Source organism: Anoplopoma fimbria, chromosome 8, assembly GCF_027596085.1.
Source record: "Anoplopoma fimbria isolate UVic2021 breed Golden Eagle Sablefish chromosome 8, Afim_UVic_2022, whole genome shotgun sequence".
Classification (NCBI taxonomy): Eukaryota; Metazoa; Chordata; class Actinopteri; order Perciformes; family Anoplopomatidae; genus Anoplopoma; species Anoplopoma fimbria.
The window spans coordinates 6,887,270-6,909,540 of record NC_072456.1 but is presented as its reverse complement, the minus strand read 5'-3'; the positions used below and the strand labels follow the sequence as shown (position 1 = coordinate 6,909,540).

The 22,271-nt window shown below is 43.6% G+C and overlaps 1 protein-coding gene across 1 annotated transcript; it reads left to right on the top strand.

The window, feature by feature from the left end:
- The first annotated feature begins 302 nt into the window (after positions 1-302).
- Positions 303-18,860, top strand: LOC129094548 (PH domain leucine-rich repeat protein phosphatase 1-like). The gene is given in 19 exon segments (XM_054602775.1): positions 303-2,241; positions 2,244-2,465; positions 6,293-6,489; positions 7,206-7,331; positions 7,455-7,603; positions 9,968-10,114; positions 10,583-10,810; positions 11,040-11,242; positions 11,348-11,408; positions 11,506-11,601; positions 12,926-13,081; positions 13,213-13,413; positions 13,769-13,931; positions 14,668-14,798; positions 14,894-15,010; positions 15,727-15,921; positions 16,062-16,299; positions 16,926-17,245; positions 17,247-18,860. Coding segments are annotated over 19 exon segments (5,187 nt in total). The 5' UTR covers positions 303-851; the 3' UTR covers positions 18,094-18,860.
- Positions 18,861-22,271: the final 3,411 nt, after the last annotated feature.

Genomic DNA, 22,271 nt, shown 5'->3' with positions numbered 1-22,271 from the left:
TTAGTTAAGGTTTACAAGCATGCTCTTAAATTTGATGGAGATAAAGTAGGATAATGTCACTGCACTGTACGTTGCCTTCACTGACTCAATTTAGCTTGTACTTCGTGGCTTCTGTAGTGGACGGAACAGATCAAATGATGTTTTATACAATACAACGTTTTAGATGGTTTTTTTTACTTCGCTTCCTTTGACTGCATGAGTTACTAGATACTTTACACATTTGAATTACAGAGCATAGACTGTATAAAAGTAGACTACTTCATCAACCACTGGCTAATACTACCACTTAAACATCTAAAATATATGAATTTACCGTCTGTTTTCTCGGGCTCTTGACTAAATAATCCACACTACGGGACATTCACACTTTCCTAGTTGTTTAATTGTATTTATTGTTTCATTGTATTTATCCGTGCTTTAACCTAGTTGAGGAGTCAGATATCCTGCCATGCACATAGCGTTTACGAATTCCGAGCTTTCGGGTGCTCTCGAAGGCGTCATAATTCATATCCAATGAGCCCCGCCCTGTCCGCGCTGTGCCGCTGACCGTCACCCTCTCATCCGTCTGTACAGTTGCTGTCGCGCCTTCTCGCTCCCAGCTTCCATGGCGACCGACTAGAGCAAGAACCTCTCATGTCGACCAGCCGGTTAGCTCCCGTGAGCGAGCTGACGGGTGTGTTACGCAATGGGATGAACTCTGTGGACGAGCAGCACAGTACTTTAGCATGCTAAGCTAACGTGGAGCCGCACAGGGAGAACACTAGCCAGTGGAGCGAGCTAGCGGCTGAGAGCTAACGGGAGCTAACTAGCCTTCACCTGCAGGTCGCTCAAGCTAACGAGCCGCGGGCAGGATGGAAAGTGTGAAGGAGAACCAGTCCGGGGCGCCTTCAACTTCTCCAACACCGCAGGGGCCACTGGACACGAGCAGTGACGGCAGCCCCGCGAAGCCAAGCGGGTCGTCGTTCACAGCGCAGCCTGCGGGGAAGAGAGCCTCTGTCGGGGAGGAGGACGGCGGCGGCGCGGAGGCGAAACTCTTCGGGAAGGGACTCGCCGCCACCTCGCTGCTGCAGATCGCCATCAGGAACGGGATCTACCAGAACCAGGTCGCCAACGCGATCGGCGGGGCGGCCAAGAGCATGAGCATCCCCGTGGTGAAAACAGCCAGCATCTACAGCCTGGCGTCGGTCAGCAGCAACGCTTCTGTCAACTCTTTGCTGAGCAGGAGGCGGCAGAGGCACCGGAGGAACCTGTCTCTGGGGGCTCCGCCGACCAGCAGCCCGCCGCCCGGCGTCGCCTCCGGGGAGGCGGCCGGTCCCGCCCCGTCAGCCTCGCCCCTGAGCACCCTCAGCCTGGACAGGAAGACTTTCCTTCGGCAGAAGCAGTCCAAGCAGCTCCAGGCCTCGGATAAGACGTGGGTGAGATCGGACCCGCGGCGGGGCTGCATCCACGTCCACGACTGGCTCACGCCCTCCTACCCGCGGCCGGTGCTCTGCACGGCGGACACCACCGCTGCAGAGGTGGCCGGTAAGCTGGAAGGGAGCAAAGCTGGGGCTGTGTTGAGAATGAACTGCAAAACTGCTGCTTTAGTCGACTTAAACGACAACTGTAAAGCTAGCAATGGACATCCTGATGAGGTCAGTGTGGATGTGGAAAACCCCAAAGCAGAGGAGAGTGAACCAACCAAAAAGTCTCACACTGACACTAAACCGCCCTCTCACTTGTTGGATGATCAAACCGCCAGTAACTCCTCATCAGAGGTCTATCTGAACGACATTGGGGTGGAGTTGAGCCTGAGTGTGGCGGACTGCTATGGGGTTTACTCAGGTTCAGACATGGAGAGCAGCACCTGTGACGACTTCAGCTCAGGTGGGCCCAGAAGCACAGAGCAAAGGGACTCGCTCAGTGATGGGCTGGGTTTGGGTACAGACTCCTCTGTGCTGAGTCCAAACGGGGACAGTGCCACAGAGGGACCCGACCCGTTTGAGAGCTCCTCAGATGAAGTGGACCTCACCTCTTCCCCAACACATCCAACCAGCAGCTCTGCTGGAGACCAGCAAGCGGACCCGCCCACCACAGACCCCTGCAGTGCTTCCAGCCAAGTGACAGCCACACTAGGGGATACCGTAGCTGCAGCGGGGGATAATGTTGAAGCCCCCAACTTCATCAAACCTCCATCCAAATGCCCCAGCAGCTCTCAGACTCGGCCCCTGTCCAGCCAAGCATCTGTCCAGCCTGACCTGGAGGTCCCGGGGGGAGCAGAGGATGGCCGGAGCCCATCAATACCAGTCCGACACCGGCTCTCTTTGTCCAGCTGCATGGTGGAGCTGTGCGGAGGCTGGGAGATGATGAGAGGCCTCTTCAGATATTTAACGAGTACCTCATCAATCTGGGATTTGAAGACCCATGGAGGGTTCAAGGGGAGGGGATGAATCCAGAAGTTGGTTGCCTGATACGCTTCTACTTTGGTGAGTACTTTGTCTAAATTGTGTAAATTGTTTAATTCAAAACATTTTTAACAGGTGGGTGATGATTTATTCCCTAAAGAATGATCCGCAAAGCATGTACTGCATGTTTAACAGGCAATCCGGACATTTTTTATAATTATTTGTATTTAATAATTCCTATCCAATTACTATTCTGCACCACTAAGCCATTAGCTGTTAGTTACACCATACCACTTTAGTTGTGCTCGGCTTGTCTCTGCTCATTCATTGTTCATCCATTTTCAGAGTACCCGTGAGTGCTGCCATTGTGTTTGGTCAGTCAGACTGTCAAACAAGTGTATTGAATTGTCCCGGTGGGACAATACCCAGTGTTTTTGCCTGTAAACCCACCAGACCCCTCTGTGTACAGGCCTGTAGGGAGACACATCTGGAGGTAACAGGTGTGCTCTTTGGGCTCAGCGAACATCAGGCAGTGTGGATTCTGTTTCTCTTCTTCTGTTGATGGTGTTGTTGTTGTTGTTATTGATAAAGATCCTGTTTTGCTGACTAGCAGGGTAAGAGGATGGAAAAACAGCTATGATCTCTTATGGGATTAGCACAACTCCATATTGTTTTTGACCTTGTTTTTCACACCATCAGCAAAGACGGTTGGGGTAAAGAGATGTGGTGGGATTTTGGAGGAAACAACAGAAAATATTTTTTACTAAAATGAACATATTCAAAGTTCATTTAACTTGCATTCTCAATCAAAATATCTTGCATTTTCAAGTGCCCGTCTCAAATAGTCTTTCAAAAGCATTCAACACTTTTTTTTTTTCTTTTGCATTTGTTTTTTTCAACAAAAACCACACCATAAGTATATTACGCATACCTAAAGGTGTACTTACAACATAGTACAAAACAGGTTTTCCTCTCTCCTGAAAATGTTACATGGAGAGCTGGGCAAATTCCCCTGCCTTCCTCTAAACCCCCCGCTCTTGGCTCCCACAGTAACATGACAGAGGAACAAAGCATGACGTAGAGTTAGGCCGCTGAAAGCAGGGGCCCTTCCAACTAATGAATACAAACACTCGGCCGTGAAACAAGCAGCGAGAGGCTGGTATATCAGGAAAGTGGAAGTACTACTGATGGGGACAATTACAGGAGAAGTGGTGTGAGAAGTGACTAAAAAATCATGATGTTGCCAAAATATCAGTCAAGTTGGAATAATTAACCACAAGTTCCTACTTGTTTTGTGTTGTGAGCCTTTTTAAAACTGAAGCAAAGTTAACTTACAAACCTTTTTGTTGAGTTAAATATTTATTTTCAGACTGTAAAAAGATTTTATTTGTCTGAAGAAGTAAAACAATCAATAATTCACAAGAAATATATTTTTGCCCCATGCTGTCCTGTCTTCTCAGTGGGAACATTATGAATTATTGGTAAAATGCACATTACCAAGCATTCTCTTTCTCTCTTATTACAGACACACACACACACACACACACACACACACACACACACACACACACACACACACACACACACACACTGTGCTGACAGTAAGAGAAAAAGGACCTTAGTGGAACTCAGATTTCACCCCCTCAGTGTTTCTGATCTCCCTGAGACAGCAGCAGACTCCTCTTCAGCTCAGAACTGCAGTACCCAGAGGTCACTGCTTTACTCCACAAGGTTAGATACTCTCCCAACAAACGTTTTTGATACATGTGCCCAAAACTCACTAAATACCTGCAGGTTGGGAAGGCATACTTCTCATTTTGTCCTTGTGGGGTGGCGATCACAACATCACACCATTTTTTTTTTTTTTGGGTACCAAGATACTGGTTCAGGTAAATCTGAAAACCAAAGAGCAGTCTTGTTTACTGCTGCTAATCCATAACGTGGATGGACATTTCAGACAATCGCTGCACTTAGGGACACCAGGCTTGTCACTGACAATATTCACCAAAAAAAGCATAGCATGAGCAGGAAATGGCTATTGGCTTCTTGAAGAGAGACAGGATGTTCCCCAGTCAGAGAAATTGACGGAAGGAAAGGGCATGTATGAGTTTGTATATATTAACACCCTACATCTCGCCTGACGCCTGTACCGAACAGGGAAGGGTGGACCCACACAAAACACATTCCACGTTATTGTTCAGTTTACAGTGGGGTGTGTTTGACAGAATCACATTGATATGTTTCATCAGTATTTTATGTCACATTTATCCAATCAAATGCTTTATACATTTGGGCATTTGTGGTAAAAGACACCATATGATGTAAGCGACTGGTTGTTTGATTGCAAATGAATAATGCAAGAAAATACAGATTGAGGCTTTGACTAGATAGGGATCAGATATCATCAGACTTGATTGTGCTTGTAACGAGATCTAGGTTTATCACGAATTCTCCTTCAGTGGCTTCCTTCATATCTTTATTTATATTTAGTGACATCAGTGTCTGCACTGTCAGGACACCTTGTTCCTGTCAGAAGCGAGGGTACATCAGAACCAACCAAAAGAAGGAATTTTCATGTGCGTAGATCCTTCATCTAGAAATGAATTACAAAAAGCCCTGAAATATGGATGGCAGTCATTTGAGCAGAAACCATTAGAAGAAAATGAGCAGCAATTGAAATATGTACCTCGGGTTATGTGGAAAATGTAATGATTATATTTCACTATTTACTGGGCTTTTATAACGAGTGTGATGAATTGATTAATAACGAAAATAATCAACAGATTATTATATAATGAAAAGAGTCGTTAGTTGAATAAGTCGGGGATATTTTGAGGACCAAATCTGACAGGTGCGGTGAACGTAATGAATATTTTTCAGGAAAACAAATTCTGCTTTTAAGTTTCTCCAATTTTTTAAGACTTGTCTTTGTAACATAAATGTTAAAAAAAAAAAATAAGATTTTTAATCTCAATATTTAGATAGTGGTAAATAAAGAAATTAATTTGGAATCGTTCATTAAATTTCTATAAAAGTCCAAGAGTAAGGCTGGGTATCATCTCACTTTTTTTTTTTAAACTGTAGTTGCTATACCTGAATTTTGGTTACTTTTTACAAATACCTTTCTTTGGGGGATGTAAGATGACTTTCTTTTGACAAAGAATCGTACGTTCTCAAATGTTAAATGTTGTCCAAACACAGGCAGCTGTACAAAAACTTTGCCTGAATTGAATACTGTCTAAATATTAAATATTTGATCAAAGAATAACTGAACAAAACTCTTGAAGGAGTTTGTTAGTCACTGGAGGAGGCAACAGTGAGGATCAAGGTGCTGGTGTTATAAGACATTACATAACGTGCTAATCTGATTTCAGGCCTCTCAGTTGACTATTCATGTGTCTCCCTTTCTCTTGTTCTGTGTTGCGTGGTAACACCAGATCAGAGAACACAGACCAAGATGCAAAAAAATTTTTAATAAGAGAGTATCCATATAAACCGGTTTATAGTTGATTTCCTCTGTTCAAACTCTCAGGGGAATGCCACACCGGTTTCCGGCCAATCCCCTGGTTTGCCCTGTGACAGTAACTGAACTGTGGCTGCTTTTTGTGTCAGCAAGGGGTTAATGTAACAAATCACGCCTGACTGACTGCTCACACTCTCAGCCCACAGGCTATTCGCTACAATTCAGTTACATAACCACATAGCTCTCTGCCGCGCTCAGTTTCTGAAAGAGTTTCAGTGTGAGAGAGTTGATTCACAAAAAACCCAGACAGCTAAAAATAACCCGTTATACTGTTCAAACAGGCCATTTAAATAAAAAAAAATAAAAATCTAATCATTGTGTATAATGTGCACAGCCCTCATGATCGTCAGCTTTCTCTTTTAGTAACAAAGTTCTCTCTCTCCAGGCAAGCCTCGAAGTGTGGGTGGTTCAGAGCGCGTGCAGATTTCTGGGGTGTTCAACGTGCGGAAAGGGAAGCTGGCGTTGCCGGTGAACCGCTGGTCGAAGCGGCAGGTAACACTGAGTGGAACCTGCCTCATTGTCTCATCGGTGAAACACGCCCACACCGGCAAGATGCACATCCTCCCTCTCATCGGAGGAAAGGTACTTTCTGCAGTGTTTTCATGCCTTAAACTTGATTGAGTAGTATTCTGGCCCTGGTGCCTGTTCAGCAGCCTAACCCACTCAGTGGTACAAAGCATTTATCGTTTTTAGAGCTCAGGGTCGTTCACTGCTCCTGTAGCAATCTGTATAGTGAATATGAAGCTTGAGCGATTAGACAGTTAGCTTAGCATTAACAGTGGAAACTGTGAAACTAGTGGCCTGGCTCTGACCAAAGGTAATTTCCCAACAACTATAAACTCACCAATTAACATGCACTATCTTGTTTGTGTAAACCATACAAACAAGGCTATTTGAAATGAATGACAAAGTTCCTAGAAGTCACTGCACCCAGCCAAGAAGAAGTTGACATACAACTTGTTAATAGTTTAGTTAGGTTTTTAATCAGTGCAGGATAATCGTAGAGTAAATAACTTTATCAGTTGGTAATCTTTGTAAGTCCCTTATGTGTTTTGCATCACACCTGTACGGCAGTGTGTGCATTCTCAAAGCTGGAATGTATCTGTACCCAGCAGAAAAAGATAGATTTGTGCGATATCGGCCATTTCCAAAAGAGATTTAAAAAAAGAAAAAGACATTAATTTCGGGATCATCAGATGGGTAAAAAACAAAAGGGTCAGAGATTGAAAATGTGTAATCGTTAAGTAGGCTAGAAATAGAAAGATCTATTTGAAACTAAAATATGTCCTATTCTGCAGGTAGAGGAAGTCAGGAGACACAGCCACTGTCTGGCTTTCAGCTCAGCTGGTCCTCAGAGTCAGACCTACTACATCAGCTACGACTCGTATACAGAGCACCTCCGCTGGCAAAGGACGGCCTCTAAGGTACTTAAAGTGTAAACCCTTTGCTTTCATAATAACGAATTTAGGGTGGATTTATCTTGAAGAGCATGGCATGATTTTAAACTTTCTTTCATGTTGTCCTGTCCTTCGCCCCCTTTCTGTCAGATTGCGTCCCAGAGGGTGAACTCAGTCGACCTGTCGTGCTGCAGTTTGGAAGAGCTGCCTGCTCAGCTCTTTTACAGCCAGGACCTTACACATCTCAATCTCAAAAACAACTTCATGTCCCTGCACAAAGGTGTTCCAGCACTCACTAGGTGAGTTTCACCAACACCCCCAACTCAGTCTAGTACCATCCTGTGTGTTTATGAACAAGGAAACAGGAGAAGCCAAGCAGATGAAAGGCAGTTCTTTCCTCTTTGTTTTTCTCTGGTTATGTCCCCGAGTACTTTTAACTGTCTTGGGGAGCTACCATATGGTCTAAAGAAGAAGCAGCTTAGATCCAATTAGAGATGACATGCGTGTGTGTGTGTGTGTGTGTGCGGGGGCGGCTGTGTGGTTTGGATGATTAAAAGAGAGCTACACTGGTGATGAGAGAGTTGAAATCCAGCCATCTGACCTCTGGGACAGAGGGCTTGTTAAATTAGTCGCTGATGTCCCAGCCCCCTCCAGAACCTTCATTTTCATTGTAAGAGATTATCTTTGGGTTTGTCCCTTTTAATTCACTTCCTTTAGTCAACGGCAACGAGACTAGTGTGCCATCGGAATACTTAAAGAGCCAGTGTGTGAAGGATTTAGTGGCATTTAGCCATGAGATTGCAGATTGCAACCAACTGAATACCCCTATGCTCATTTTTCCCTTTTCAAGACTGCAGTAACATGAGCCGTCGACTGGCCGAGTGCAGAACCGGGGTCACACTGTTCATTTTGATCAGAAGCCATTCTTACCATAATAACACTACTATAGGAGCAGCAGAAGTCAGACTGCGGCTGGTGTGACCCCGCTTTTGCACCCTGCGGCTCACATTACCGCAGTCTCGGCCTTCTGGTAACGTAAAAATGCGAGAACACAATAATGAATATTATAGTCCGTTTCCTCGAATAGATTCTCCAAAATACTACACACTTGACCTTTTATGTGAAAACAAAATCTTTAAATTTCAAATGCTTACAGGTGTAAAAATCAAATAAAACCGGTAATCCTATGAGCAAAATGATAATTAAACAGTAGCCAGACCTACAGATAAGAACATTGTGCTCTGTCATATGTAAAGCATAAGGCTTGAGAGCCCATGAAAAATCCATAACCTGCAATGCGTTAGTCCGTCCCTCAATCATTTTTGAGTTCCCTACCGTGTCTATGGCTCTGAACCCCAAGCCCACTGGCTCCCTTTAAATATGGTCATATACATACATCATACATTTTGTAATGAAATATTTGCTGGGAACTTTTCACAGTGGCTGATTAATAAACGTTAGGTGGTGAGTATTATCTGCCAGCAGGATTATGGGGGTTTAGCACTTGTTTGTAGGATTAATTTATTGTTGGTTCTTGTCACTGTCTTTGTCAACAAGAAAAAACCAAAAACGACTTGTCTGCATGTTTCTGCATAATAATGCCCTCTATGTTATCAAGAGTAGATTGACGTTATGTTTCGACTTAAAAAACATATGGCAGGGCTTCCTGAAAAGTCAGTTTTGTGGTATTCATATATATCTATGGTGTCATTATCCTAGTTTAAAAGCTCTCTAGCCAAATGAAAAATCCCTGAATCGCTTTGTTTCCTTCACTTGTGCAAAAATCTACTGAATATCACAAGTCCTAATTTAACTTTGGAACACAACATTTAATGATGCCACCTAACGTTATTTGTTTTCGGATAAAGTCAAGTCGCTCATAATATGAATAATAGTGTTATCCAAACACAAAATGGTGTTGAGAAAATTACAAGATGTGTAGCATTAAAGTGAACATCTAACCGTATATACTTTTATTAGCAAATATGTAAATTGCTCATAAGACGCAGTGCAACGTTTGTATTCTTTAAGTTTAGGCTTCTGATCAAATATTTAACACCAATGTATGTCTCTCTCATTTTGGCTTCTTTGTAGCCACTCAAGTGAAGATTATGTTGAAGCATGACATTTGCTTGATGACAATTAATACATTTATACTGTATACACACTGCCATTGTTCTTCCATAAACACACGTTTCCTAGGCGTTGTTTTGAGGAATGTGTTTTTCCGGTGGTGTGACTGTGGCTTTCCCTCAGAAGGACATGGGCCTGGCTCCGCCTTTCACCCCGACCCCTCTGTGAACTGGATTAAATTAGGCCAGGAAAGACACACACACACACACACACACACACACACACACACACACACACACACACACACACACACACACACACACACACACACACACACACTCCTACCTGAACCACATGCTGCATTGTTATGTTGAAATATTTCTATACATAGTTGTGTAAACATTTAGCTTTAAATAGCCTGTTCTTTAAGTGTTGATTTTTCCTTGAGACCATGTGCATGTTTATTATTTAAAGAACCTCAATTCAGTCTGATTTTAGCACTGAGAGATTAATATCTTTGTCCCTTTGTTCCTGTTCCTGTCTCCCCCCACCGACCCTCTCCCTCCCTCTTTCTCTCTAACTCTCTCCAGGTTTTGTAAACTGAGAAGCCTCAGTTTGTCAAATAACACTCTGTCAGACTTCCCTCTGGCTTTGTGCGACATCACCTCCCTTACAGAGCTAAACTTGTCTGGAAACCGCCTCTTGTCTCTGCCTGCTGAAGTAGGAACCATGCACAAGTAAGTGTGCTGAAAGAAAAAAACGAAAAAAAATGATGACCTCCTGGGCTCCACCTATTAATGACAACAGTGTTGATAATGATGATGACTATTTGCCCAGGAGTACAATGTATCCTCAGTGACCTGCACTTAGCTGACATCAGACAGGAGTTGTTTTCAATGTGGCTTAATCAGTGCACATTAATCCCTTTCTGTATTAAGTGAACAACTGGCTGTGCACCAGACTTCTGTCCCGGCAGTGGAGAGGTTTTGTGCAGGTGCTCAGAGTGCAGAGTCATGCTGATGCTGTCGCTGCATAACAGGGCATTTGGGGTCAAGCACTCAGTTATTGTGTGCACCGGCAAATTGTGTGTGTTTTATATACGGTCCCTCTACAACATTCAACATTTTGGAGGACTTTTTTGAAACATAGATTGCAGATTAATGCCTAGCACTTTTTATAATCTCACCTCTTCTTGTTGTGTCCAGCCTCCAGACTCTTCTCCTGGATGGTAACTTGCTGCATACTCTGCCCGTGGAGCTGGGCACTCTGGAGGGCCTGACCTACCTCGGCTTGTCCTTCAACTGTTTTAGCTGCATCCCCCCCATCCTGGAGAAACTCAGAGGCTTGGAGAGACTCTGTCTGGCAGGGAACCAGCTCTCTGTCCTGGATATGGCAGGACTGCAGTGGCTGCCATCTCGCCACATAGATCTCAGGTAAACATATCCACACAGACTCCTTGTCATTTTTAGATACAACACTGGAACAAAGCTCATCTGAAATCTTAACAACTCCCAAGATGCTGAAGGAAAAATGTGCTCTGTATTTCTGCATCACGGCCTGTTCTTGTCCTGTGGATTTGAAAATCTTAACACCAAATGATTCAAGTTCAAAAAGTTCCTTCTTACCTTCTTCCTTATGTTCTTTTTTTTTTCTTTTGTACAGGCTGAACCGGCTTCAAAAGATGGCAGTGGGAGACTCGGAGCAGCTGGTCCACATTGTCCAGCTGGACCTGAGGGACACGGGGTTACAGGAGCTGGATGTTAGTTGTCTTTGTAGGCTGGAGCTCCTCCGCTGTGACAGAAACACTCTCTCGCTCCTCAGAGTTAATGGCCACGCCCTCAAGAGCCTGCACGCTGCACACAACGGTACTAACGTTTATTATGTGCTGTATAAATGTTTAACAGAGAAAGTCTTGAGCCATATATACATTCAGATGCAGATTCTAAGAGTTATTCATGTTGTGTTCTTAGAGCTGAAGCAGCTGGAGGTGCAGCCGGTGCCAGAGAATCTGTCTGTTCTGGATTTGTCCTGGTAGGAAGACTATGAATACCTTACTGTCCTATTTACTGTGTGGAAAAGGAGGCTATGTGCTTGTTGTAAGGTCGGTGCTGACTTTGCTTTTTTAAAGGAACAAGCTGGGATGTGTCCCTGCCTGGGTGTGTGAGAGCAGCAGACTGGAGGTGTTGGACATCAACCACAATTCTGTTACAGAGCTGCCTATACAGTAAGCAACACATAAAACACCATAAGATAATTTCACAGAGATCATTGTGGTGGTAGAGTTAGAGAACTGATGCTGAGGGCTGAGGCAAGAAATCTACAGGGTTGTACGGCAGAAAGGTTTAACATAATTTCATACAACAATGTAGTGCAACATTAAGTCGACATGCACTGATTAAATTCAGTTCAATTAAACCGTATTGTTCTTAGTTATGTCATAATGTCATTCCAAGACTCATATTATATCATATTAAAAATATTAAAAAGTATAAATAAAGTGTCAATCTGAGTTTCAGTTTTAGATTGATTTGGCAACACCCCATTTTTTTGGGTTGTAACAGCAAATGCAGTTTTTTATTCTACAGGCCCCAGTAGTACACTATTTTAGTTTTATTTAACAAAGTCAGGCAGCAATTGGCATGATCTGATTTTATGCTGCACACGGCATGCATCTGGGAACAGTGAAAGTAAAAGTAGTTTGTTTCCTCGCTGAAAAGTTCGAGGTGTGCAGCTTGATGCATGCAGCTCCTCATCCAACAGCTCACTGGGGCTGCTCCTACTTGTTCTATTGCTCCTTGCAATGTTTCAAACTGATCCGCTGTCAAGAAATGACAAAAATGACCGTATTCTTGTTTTGTAGATGCTTTTTGAAGTGTTAAGCTCACTGACAAACACAGCATTTCCTGTGACGATATCATAATACGTGGTAAACTTCTATTTAGACAGTTAAATGCTTTTAATGTGAAGTTGGAGCAGTAGGAAATGTAAGGTTTGCATTAGCAGCAACTTTTCTGGGAATGATGGGCAACAATATTTTAAGAGGAAGGGTAATTTTAGAGTGGGCTGACCTACAATACCCTGGAAACCCTGTTCATACAGATACACTGGATAGTATTAGTGCTGGTGAGTCTTTAAATAAACACATTATTCTAAAAGGTCTCATCGGTACCTGTAGCAACACGCCTACACCAGTGCAGTGCTATTTTCAGTCTGTGTACAGCCTTTGGCAGCAACTACTTATGCCTTCACAAGCAAGTTGATCATTCCTTTTTTTTGGGGGGGGCATACCTGTAAGATGACAGTGATCCAGTTTCAGGTCACATGAAGCACAAATGTAATTCCAACTAAAGGTCATGTACTTGCCCAGCCAGCCATGATTCAAGAGGTAAACATTTAAAGTAAATAAGAGTTAAACTTCTTAAAATTGGGTGACTGTACCATAAGGGTACACACAATGCTGTCCTCATCAGGGTAAAACAGAGCTCACACTGCCAGGTTTACAGTACACACAGAGAGACTGAGCTCGCTGTGTTGTTTGTGTTGTGTAGGCTGCTGTCCAGTGGGAGCCTGAGAAAACTGCTGGCAGGCTGGAACAAAGTGTGTCGGCTGGCGGAGAGGCTGGAGAGATCACAGCTAGAGGTCCTGGACCTCCAACACAACCACCTGACTGAGCTCCCACACAACCTGTTCATCAAAGCACAGAGGTGAAATCAACAACACGTCCTATTTGTTTTTTCCATGTTTCATTCCTGATCTCTTCACGTGTTTTTCTTCTTTTTGTGAAGTAATTTGTTCAAGTACTAAGTTTATATTCTCTGACGGGATTCCATCACAGCTTGAGATACCTAAATGTGTCGGCCAATAAGCTGGAGAACCTCCCTGAAGCAAGCCAATCAGAGGACAGCTTCAGCAGCCTGGAGGAGCTCTATGTCACCAATAACATCTTGACAGACAAGTGTGTCCCTCTGCTGACTGGACACAGCCACCTCAGGGTGCTTCACCTGGCCTACAACCAGCTGCAGACCTTCACCGCCAGGTAAAATACAGGACTGCACATGAACTGAGCTTGCAGAAAGAGCAAATCAATGTATGGCAACTACATTTAACTCAATTTGAAGCGACCTCTGGCTTTGTGAGGTTGCAGAACATCACCCAATTTTGTGGACCTAATGGTGGGCTTGTAGACCCACCCGAAGCACATTACATTAACTCACAATCCTTCGCTTTTATGAGCTTGTCCTAGAAACGTGGTACATTTTACACACAGTGAAATGCCCTGCTTCAGAATCAGGTTACGGTCACAAGAGAGACGAGTTTGATAAATGTGGGTTCCCTGAAATAAAGTTTGCAGCGCCAGCGCTCCGATATAACCGTCCCTCCACCTCCTGCAGTAAACTGGCACGACTGGAGAAGCTAGAGGAGCTGGACCTGAGCGGCAACAGGCTGAGGGCTGTGCCCACCACCATCCTCAGCTGTCAGCGTATGCACACTCTCTCCGCCCACTCCAACTGCATCAACGCATTCCCAGAGGTGCTCCAGCTGCCTGAGATCAAGGTTAGTCGGATACACGCAGGTATTTTAGGCTCCGGAGTCTTTCACTCATTTAGCTCTAAAGATCCTCTGGAGCTCATAAGTGCGAACATTTTTTTTATAGTAGACACACATCCACACAAAACAACCACACATAAACTCTTGTCCAGCAGATCAGTATTATCTGTTTCAAATTAGTTTGGGAAAAAATGGATGAAAGTCAGCGCATTCTACTGAGATGAAAAAACAAAAAGGTGCTTCTTCTTTCCCCTTTTTATCTCTCTGTCTATTATCTTTACTGGGTTGGGCCAGATCTGTAAATCCTTTGTAATCTCCAAGTGACTCCTTAGTCTCTGAACCCAAACAACAGTTTCATTCTTGTGTGTGTGTGTGTGTGTGTGTGTGTGTGTGTGTGTGTGTGTGTGTGTGTGTGTGTGTGTGTGTGTGTGTGTGTGTGTGTGTGTGTGTGTGTGTGTGTGTGTGTGTGTGTGCGTGTGTGTGTGTGTGTGTGTGAAATAAGGGTGAGAAAATCAAACATTTGTTGATGCATCATAACTCTGTGCTGATGCAAGAAACCTTTGAATTTTGAAAAGCATTATAATCTAGCGTTGATGGACCAACAACTTCCTGATCTTGTGACCAAACAGGAACCTTAAGAAAAGGACAAACAAATCACCAATTCTGATACAAATTTGTAGTAGTGTATCAAGGTGAACTGACCCTTTTTGTCCGTCTCTTTCTCTGTGTTGTGCTTCCTCAGTTTGTCGACTTGAGCTGCAACGAGCTCACTGAGGTCACTCTGCCAGAGACACTTCCTCAGAAGCTCCAGGAGCTGGACCTCACAGGAAATCCTCGCCTCAACCTGGACCACAAGAGCCTGGAGCTTCTCAAGTATGAATCCTGCAGCAGCAGTAATATTAAATAATCTATGGAAAACATATTTCCCTCATTGACTCATGATGTTTTTTTATTTCTCCTCTTTGCAGTAATATCAAATGTTTCAGGGTGGATCCATCACCTTCAGCTCCGTGTGTGAGTGAGAGCCACGGGGCCCCTGCAGTCTGGAGCCACGGCTACACCGAGGCCTCCGGAGTGAAAAACAAGTCAGTCCTCCCACCATCTATTTCTGTTTCTATCCCTCTTCTCACTGCCATCTTTTCCTTTTGAATTAATGTATTTTATTGATCTCTCTCTCGAGGTCCATAAGAACACAATTAAGTAAGTGAGTGAATGTTATTTCGATTATTTAGCACTTTTCAAACCGCAAAAGTACAAAGTGCTTTCAGGATATACACAAAAGATACACTGTAATACAATAGCGATAGTTGGGAAATAAACTGCAGAAATCAAAATCCAATTTATACAAATCTACATTTAACAAATGTTTTGTTAAAAAGCACTGACTCTGCTTACTTGACTCCTAAAGCGTGATCGTTTATAGCCTGGACAGCAAAGCTTTAACCCCAGTCAGCAGATCTGTGTTGGTCTGACAGATGAACCTATTATATAGGATCTTAATCAATTGTCCCTGGAGAATACGGAGTTTGAAAATCAGAAAATATAGTTCCAAAACCTCAAAGGTTTCAAATGTGAATAACAAGATATCACACTGCAGTGCTACAAGGACTACATTTGTGTTTTTGGCAGGTAGTGTTGGTCAGAAGACTCTGGTTCTGGCCCAGCTTTAGACAGGTTAATTAAGACTAAACTCAAGTAGGCAGGATGAGATGACGGCAGGGATGTTCAGATAAAGTTTGGGGAACATTATTATTATTATTATTATTATACATAAATAATGGTGTTCTTCTTGTTTGTTTAGGCTGTGCGTGGCTGCTCTGGCTCTAGACAGCTTCTGTGGGATTCGTGAAGCTCTGTACGGAGTTTTTGACGGAGACAAGAACGTCGAGGTGCCTTACTTGCTGCAGTGCACCATGGGAGATGTGCTAGCAGAGGAGCTTCACAGGGGCCAGAGGCAGGAAGATTACATGACCAACACTTTCCTCACCATGCAACGGTAAACACACACAGCTTGATTCCTTGAACAGCCCACAGAAGTAAAACAATCAGCCCTGAATACTTCCACAGTTCATTACAGTGATGGCGAACATTACGCTCTCCCTTTTCTAAATATTTTCGTTTGTCTCTCTCCTGCAGGAAACTGGGCACAGCAGGCCAGAGGATGGGAGGTTCAGCGGCTTTATGTCACATCAGACACGACCCGGTGGCTCCCGGTGAGCGCGGCGGCTGCTTCACCCTGAAGGCCGCCAATGTCGGCAGGTGCCAGGCTGTTCTGTGCCGCGACGGTAAAGCTATGCAACTTTCCACCACACACACCGTCAAAGAGGAGCCAGAGTACCAGAGGGTCCGGCAGCATAACTCCATCATCACCGAGGTAAAGACACACTCATGTTTTAGGTGTTGTTGATGGGGATTTGTGTGCACTAGTGCATGCCGACAGCAAATGTGACATTTTGTGGTTCTTCTCTGTTTTTATATAAAATCTAAATTAAATATTCTTGATTTAAATATCATTTAAATACATGATCTCGTTCTCTGAGGATTTATTTTATTGTTTTACTAAGTTAATTAAAAATTATTTCAAATAGATAAAAAAAAAAAAAAAAAAAAGATTACAATAAGGAAAAGATTAGGGCTGAAACTTCCCTGGACATTTAATACACTAATTTAATCGCCAGCTTATTTGATTGATAGTTTAGTCGATACAAATACGGAAAATAGTGGATAATGCCACTGAAAGTTCCCAGAATCCAAGGTTACATTTCTTAATTTAGTTTGACCAATGATACAAAAACAGTACATAAATACTAAATTTGTAATTTAAAACAGGAAATAAAATTACAAATCATCAGATTATGCATTTTTTGATTGGTTGATTATCAAAATGCACTGGATAGTTGAACTTATAACACACCTTATCATTAGTTGAAGGCCTAACATGTCCATTTGAGGTTTTGTCTGAAAAAACTACATAAGCCTCTTTATCCTCCTCTTCTACAGGACAACAAAGTCAGTGGTGTAACTGACTCCACCAGAATTATGGGTTACTCCTTCCTGTGCCCGTCTGTCACCCCCAGACCCCACGTCTCCACGGTGACCCTCACACCCCAGGATGAGTTCTTTCTCTTGGGCAGCCGGGGCTTGTGGGACATGTTGTCTCCCAGCGAGGCGGTGGAGGCGGTCAGGAATGTGCCGGACGCTCTGGCTGCCGCTAAGAAGCTGGTGACTCTGGCTCAGAGCTCCGGCTGCTCCGACAGCCTCAGCGCTGTTGTCGTCCAGCTCAGCATCACAGAAGACTGCTGCTGTTTCTGCGAGCCGCCACCCCCCTCCCAGCCCGGGCCTGGGAACACACACCAGCACCCACCCCTACTCGGCAAGCGGTGACGGCGGCATACCGCTGCCGCCGGCCTCCTCGGGAACGGTGAGCGAGCTGAGCAGCGAGTTCAGCACGTCTGAGATGAGCAGCGAGGTCGGATCCACGGCGTCCTCAGAGGAGCCGCCGCCTCAGACCGAGCCCCTCACGTGTCACTTCAATCCGCTGGGGCGAGCCGGCACGCGGAGACCGGCCTGTGGAGGTGGGAGCTTCCATAGACAGTTCTCAGGCGCTCTGTCTGACAACGGGGTGGACAGCGAGGACGAAGAGCCCATCGCTGGCGTTTTCTCTAACGGCAGCCGCGTAGAGGTGGAGGCCGACGTCCACTGTCTGCACCGCCATGACTGCCCGGCACACCAAACACACACTCACGCGCAACCAAGCACAAACGTCCCTGCTGCTGTCGCCTCACATCATGAGCCTTCGCCTCTCCCTTTCTCGTCTCCCTCCCCGGTCCCTCCCTCCTCTCCCTGCCTCAGCGGGGACGGTCAGTCGGGGACTCTTCGCCGCCGGGCTCGCGCTAACGGCTCCGTGGCCTGCCAAGGAAGGAGCCAGGACCTCATAGAGGTGGCGGCCGACGCCCCCATCAGGAAGCAGGGGGGCTACTTCAACGCTCCTGCCCAGCCGGACCCCGACGACCAGCTCATCATCCCACCAGAGCTGGAAGAGGAAGTACGGCAGATCATCCAGCAGCAGCAGCAGCAGCAGCAGCAGCAGCAGCAGCAGATTCAAACACACAACCAGCCAGCACTCAGCTACCAGAAACCTGCAGACTATTTCGTCACACCCCTTTAACTCCTGCTCCGCCTCTACAACAGCTGGTGTCAACTTCTCATCCAGGATTTCAGATGGAGAACTGTGGAATGTGGACTGTCTGTCTTGATGCTCTGCACTGCATTAAGTTGTACCGCTCCCTCCAAAAGCCTCAGAGTTTTCTGTACACGCGTCTGGACCAGAAAAACTGTGTTTTGGTATGGTTTTTGTTATTTACTTTATTTTTTTACTGTTAACTCTATGCCCCTTGAAACACGATGCAATTTTTTACAACACTTTATGTTGATTATACCTTCACATGTAATTCATTTGTACCATATCTTTGATTTGAAGAAGCACTTTGAATGCTTTTTATTTGACTTTTGAGATTCATTCTATGTGACATGGTACTTTGAGGTAGGGGCCATTCTGTTTTTGTGTTGTAGCAGACGCTTCTCCTGTGTGTCGCGGCTGATGGCCTTACAGTTGTCGGAGTTAGTAGAACTGTTAAACTAACTCCTAGGAGTTTAATACTTTAAAGTGACCTAGTCACTGAAGCGTACTAATATTCTCTGAGAGAAAAGATGATTATTTCAAAAGGCTGACGTTCCAGGTTTCTGTTCTCGGGGGTAGAGTGCAGAGTTCAGAGTGGTGCTGCAGTGCTGAGTAAATGCTAAACGGTGGGGGGGATCCTACAGTGACTACCAGCTCAATGAATGTTCTCAGAACAGTGTTACACACATCTTCATAATAGCAAATCGCACAAGAGAGCTACTTTTACTATATAATAAATTAAAGTTTTCAGATAACCACAACATGTTGACTATGACTTATTTTGGAGGGGTGGAGCATACTTGCATTTTAAGATACTTTGCAGTCTGTTTTGTTTTGTTTGCCAAAAGCTCTTAAAGGCTTAGTTCTCAGTTAATACATTTTATACAAAAGAAAAATGTCTCTTGCAACTATACCTTGGTATCTAGCCATGCAGATAGTTTGGGTTTCATTTAACAAATATTACAAATATGTGCTTTTAGATTTTTGGCATCACCTTAGCACAGTGGGAGTGGATAGAATCTTGTTTGTCCAAACACCTGGCCTACTCTTGAGTTGTTTAACTGTTTACTGCTTGTCTAGGGGAGCTTCTAGAGCTGAGACGATTTGTCGATAAGGGGAAGAATAATGAATTTCCAGCAACTAATAGTTGTTCGTCATTTTTAAAGAAAAAAAATGCCAAGCATTTACCAATTCCAGCTTCTCAATTGAGACGCGTTAACTGCTTTGTGCTATTTTATATCATTGTAAACTGACTTTTTGGGGGAATTTAGACTGCTGGTGACAAAACAAGTTATTTGGAGACATCACCTTGAGTTTGTGATGAAATTGTGATGAGCATTTTCTTTTTACTTTTGTGACATTTTATAAACCAAACAGTTAAGACAATAGTCCAAAAAAAGATTTGTTTACATGATTGATTTCCAATTATATTCTCAATTTGATGTATAGAGCATATAACATGATGTACCATCCAAAACCACGATCTTGTCAATTTAGTATCTCATAAGACAAAAGAAAAGCACAGAATCATTACAATTGAGAAGCTGGCACAAGATCATTTTTGGTGTTTTTGCTTGAAATCATTATTGGACTAGTAACTAATTATTTCAGCTCTAGATAAATTAATAAAACTAATCCATTCACCTTAAATGCATTAGGTTGGCAGAAGAAATCTTAGAGGATATACTGTATCTTAAAACTTGTCACATAATACTAAAACTGCATTGCTCTGTTGTGCACACCACTAAAAATATGTTTGTAAATCGGGTGAACTGACCCCTTCAAAGATCTTTATACAGCGGGTAAAATAAGTATTGAACACGTCACCATTTTTCTCAGTAAATATATTTCTAAAAGGTGCCATTGACATGAAATGTTCACCAGATGTCGGTAACAACCCAAGTAATCCATACATACAAAGAAAACCAAACAAATACGTTCAGAAATTAAGTTATGTGTAATAAAATGGAATGACAAGGAAAAAGTATTGAACATGCTTACTGAAATGTATTTAATACTTGGTACAAAAGCCTTTGTTGGTAATGACAGCTTCAAGACGCCTCCTGTATGGAGAAACTAGTCGCATGCATTGCTCAGGTGTGATTTTGGCCCATTCTTCTCCACACAAACAGTCTTCAAATCTTGAAGGTTCCGTGGGCCTCTTCTATGAACTCTGATCTTTAGTTCTTTCCATAGATTTTCTATTGGATTCAAGTCAGGTGATTGGCTGGGCCATTCTAGCAGCTTTATTTTCTTTCTCTGAAACCAATTGAGAGTTTCCTTGGCTGTGTGTTTGGGATCATTGTCTTGCTGAAATGTCCACCCTCGTTTCATCTTCATCATCCTGGTAGATGGCAGCAGATTTTTATCAAGAATGTCTCGGTACACCTCCAAACTTCACTGTTGGTATGGTGTTTTTGGGGTGATGTGCAGTGCCATTTGACCTCCAAACATGGTGTGTATTATGGCATCCAAAGAGTTCAATGTTGGTCTCATCTGACCAGACTATATTCTCCCAGTATTTCTCAGGCTTGTCTAAATGTTGTGCAGCAAACTTTAAACGAGCTTCAACATGCTTTTTCTTCAGCGATGGAGTCTTGCGTGGTGAGCGTGCATACAGGCCACGGCGGTTGAGTGCATTACTTATTGTTTTCTTTGAAACAATTGTACCTGCTAATTCCAGGTCTTTCTGAAGCTCTCCACAAGTGGTCCTTGGCTCTTGGACAACTCTTCTGATAATTATTTTCACTCCTCTGTCAGAAATCTTGCGAGGAGCACCTGGTCGTGGCCGGTTTATGGTGAAATTATGTTCTTTCCACTTCCGGATTATGGCCCCAACAACGCTCACTGGAACATTCAGAAGTTTAGAAATCCTTCTGTAACCAATGCCATCAGTATGTTTTGCAACAATAAGGTTGTGAAGGTCTTGGGAGAGCTCTTTGCTTTTACCCATCATGAGAGGTTTCTTGTGTGACACCTTGGTAATGAGACACCTTTTTATAGGCCATCAGTTGGGACTGAACCAGCTGATATTAATTTGCACTGACAAGCGGCAGGATTGCTTTCTAATTACTGATAGATTTCAGCTGGTGTCTTGGCTTTCCATGCCTTTTTGCACCTCCCTTTCTTCATGTGTTCAATTCTTTTTCCCTGTGTCATTCCATTTTATTACACGTCACTTAATTTCTGAACGTATTTGTTTGGTTTTCTTTGTATGTATGGATTACTTGGGTTGTTACCGACATCTGGTGAACATTTCATGTCAATGGCACCTTTAGAAATATAATTACTGAGAAAAATGGTGACGTGTTCAATACTTATTTTACCCGCTGTATATAGATATAAATATATAAAGTTAGGAACTGCGCAACAACCGTGCACTTCTCTCGGCTAATGTCCCGTTGTCTTGTTGGTGCTGCTGTGATACAATCAGCGCATTGTGTTATCTGAAACGGTAAAATTAGAACTTGGGTAGTTACCTCGCTCTGGAGACTTTACTCTTTTGTTAGTAATTAAGTCTTGGCTGAACGGTCCAACAGTTACATCACTGCGGTGTCCTTCTGTTTATGTTTGGCCCATTGTGTGACAGCATGGTGGGGGGAGGGGAGGGGGCATACAGCGGTGATGTCATGGCTGGCAGGAAGCCTCTGGAGGACGCAGAGAGCGACCCAAACAGCAGGACTCGTAGAGCTGCGGTGCTCCCTATAGGCTGCTCTGTTCATCACACGTGGAATCAGGAACAGAACAGTTGAAGATAATCACATTGATGGACGTTTAATTTGAGTAAATACATTCTTGTACAGTTTCGGTATCAAAAACGTTGCATTATAAAGTCAAACTTTGATATTTAAAAACACATTAATTATACATGTTAAAAACATTTTTATAAATCCCTGCATTAGTTCACACAGTACAATCCAACATACAAACAACTCACTTGAAAACTAACTTCCTCTCAGATTAAACCTGTATGACAAGTAAGCAAAACTTTCATCTGGCTCTCTTTGATCTACCTGCCGAACATTGATGATCCCACATAACTAAAGCTGAAGAAGCTGGTTATTAACTGGTCCAGCCACGGACCATTAAGAACAAATGACACGAAACTTCATCAAAACCACAGGTGGAGTATTTGATTGGACATGGGATGAAACAGTGAAACGCAG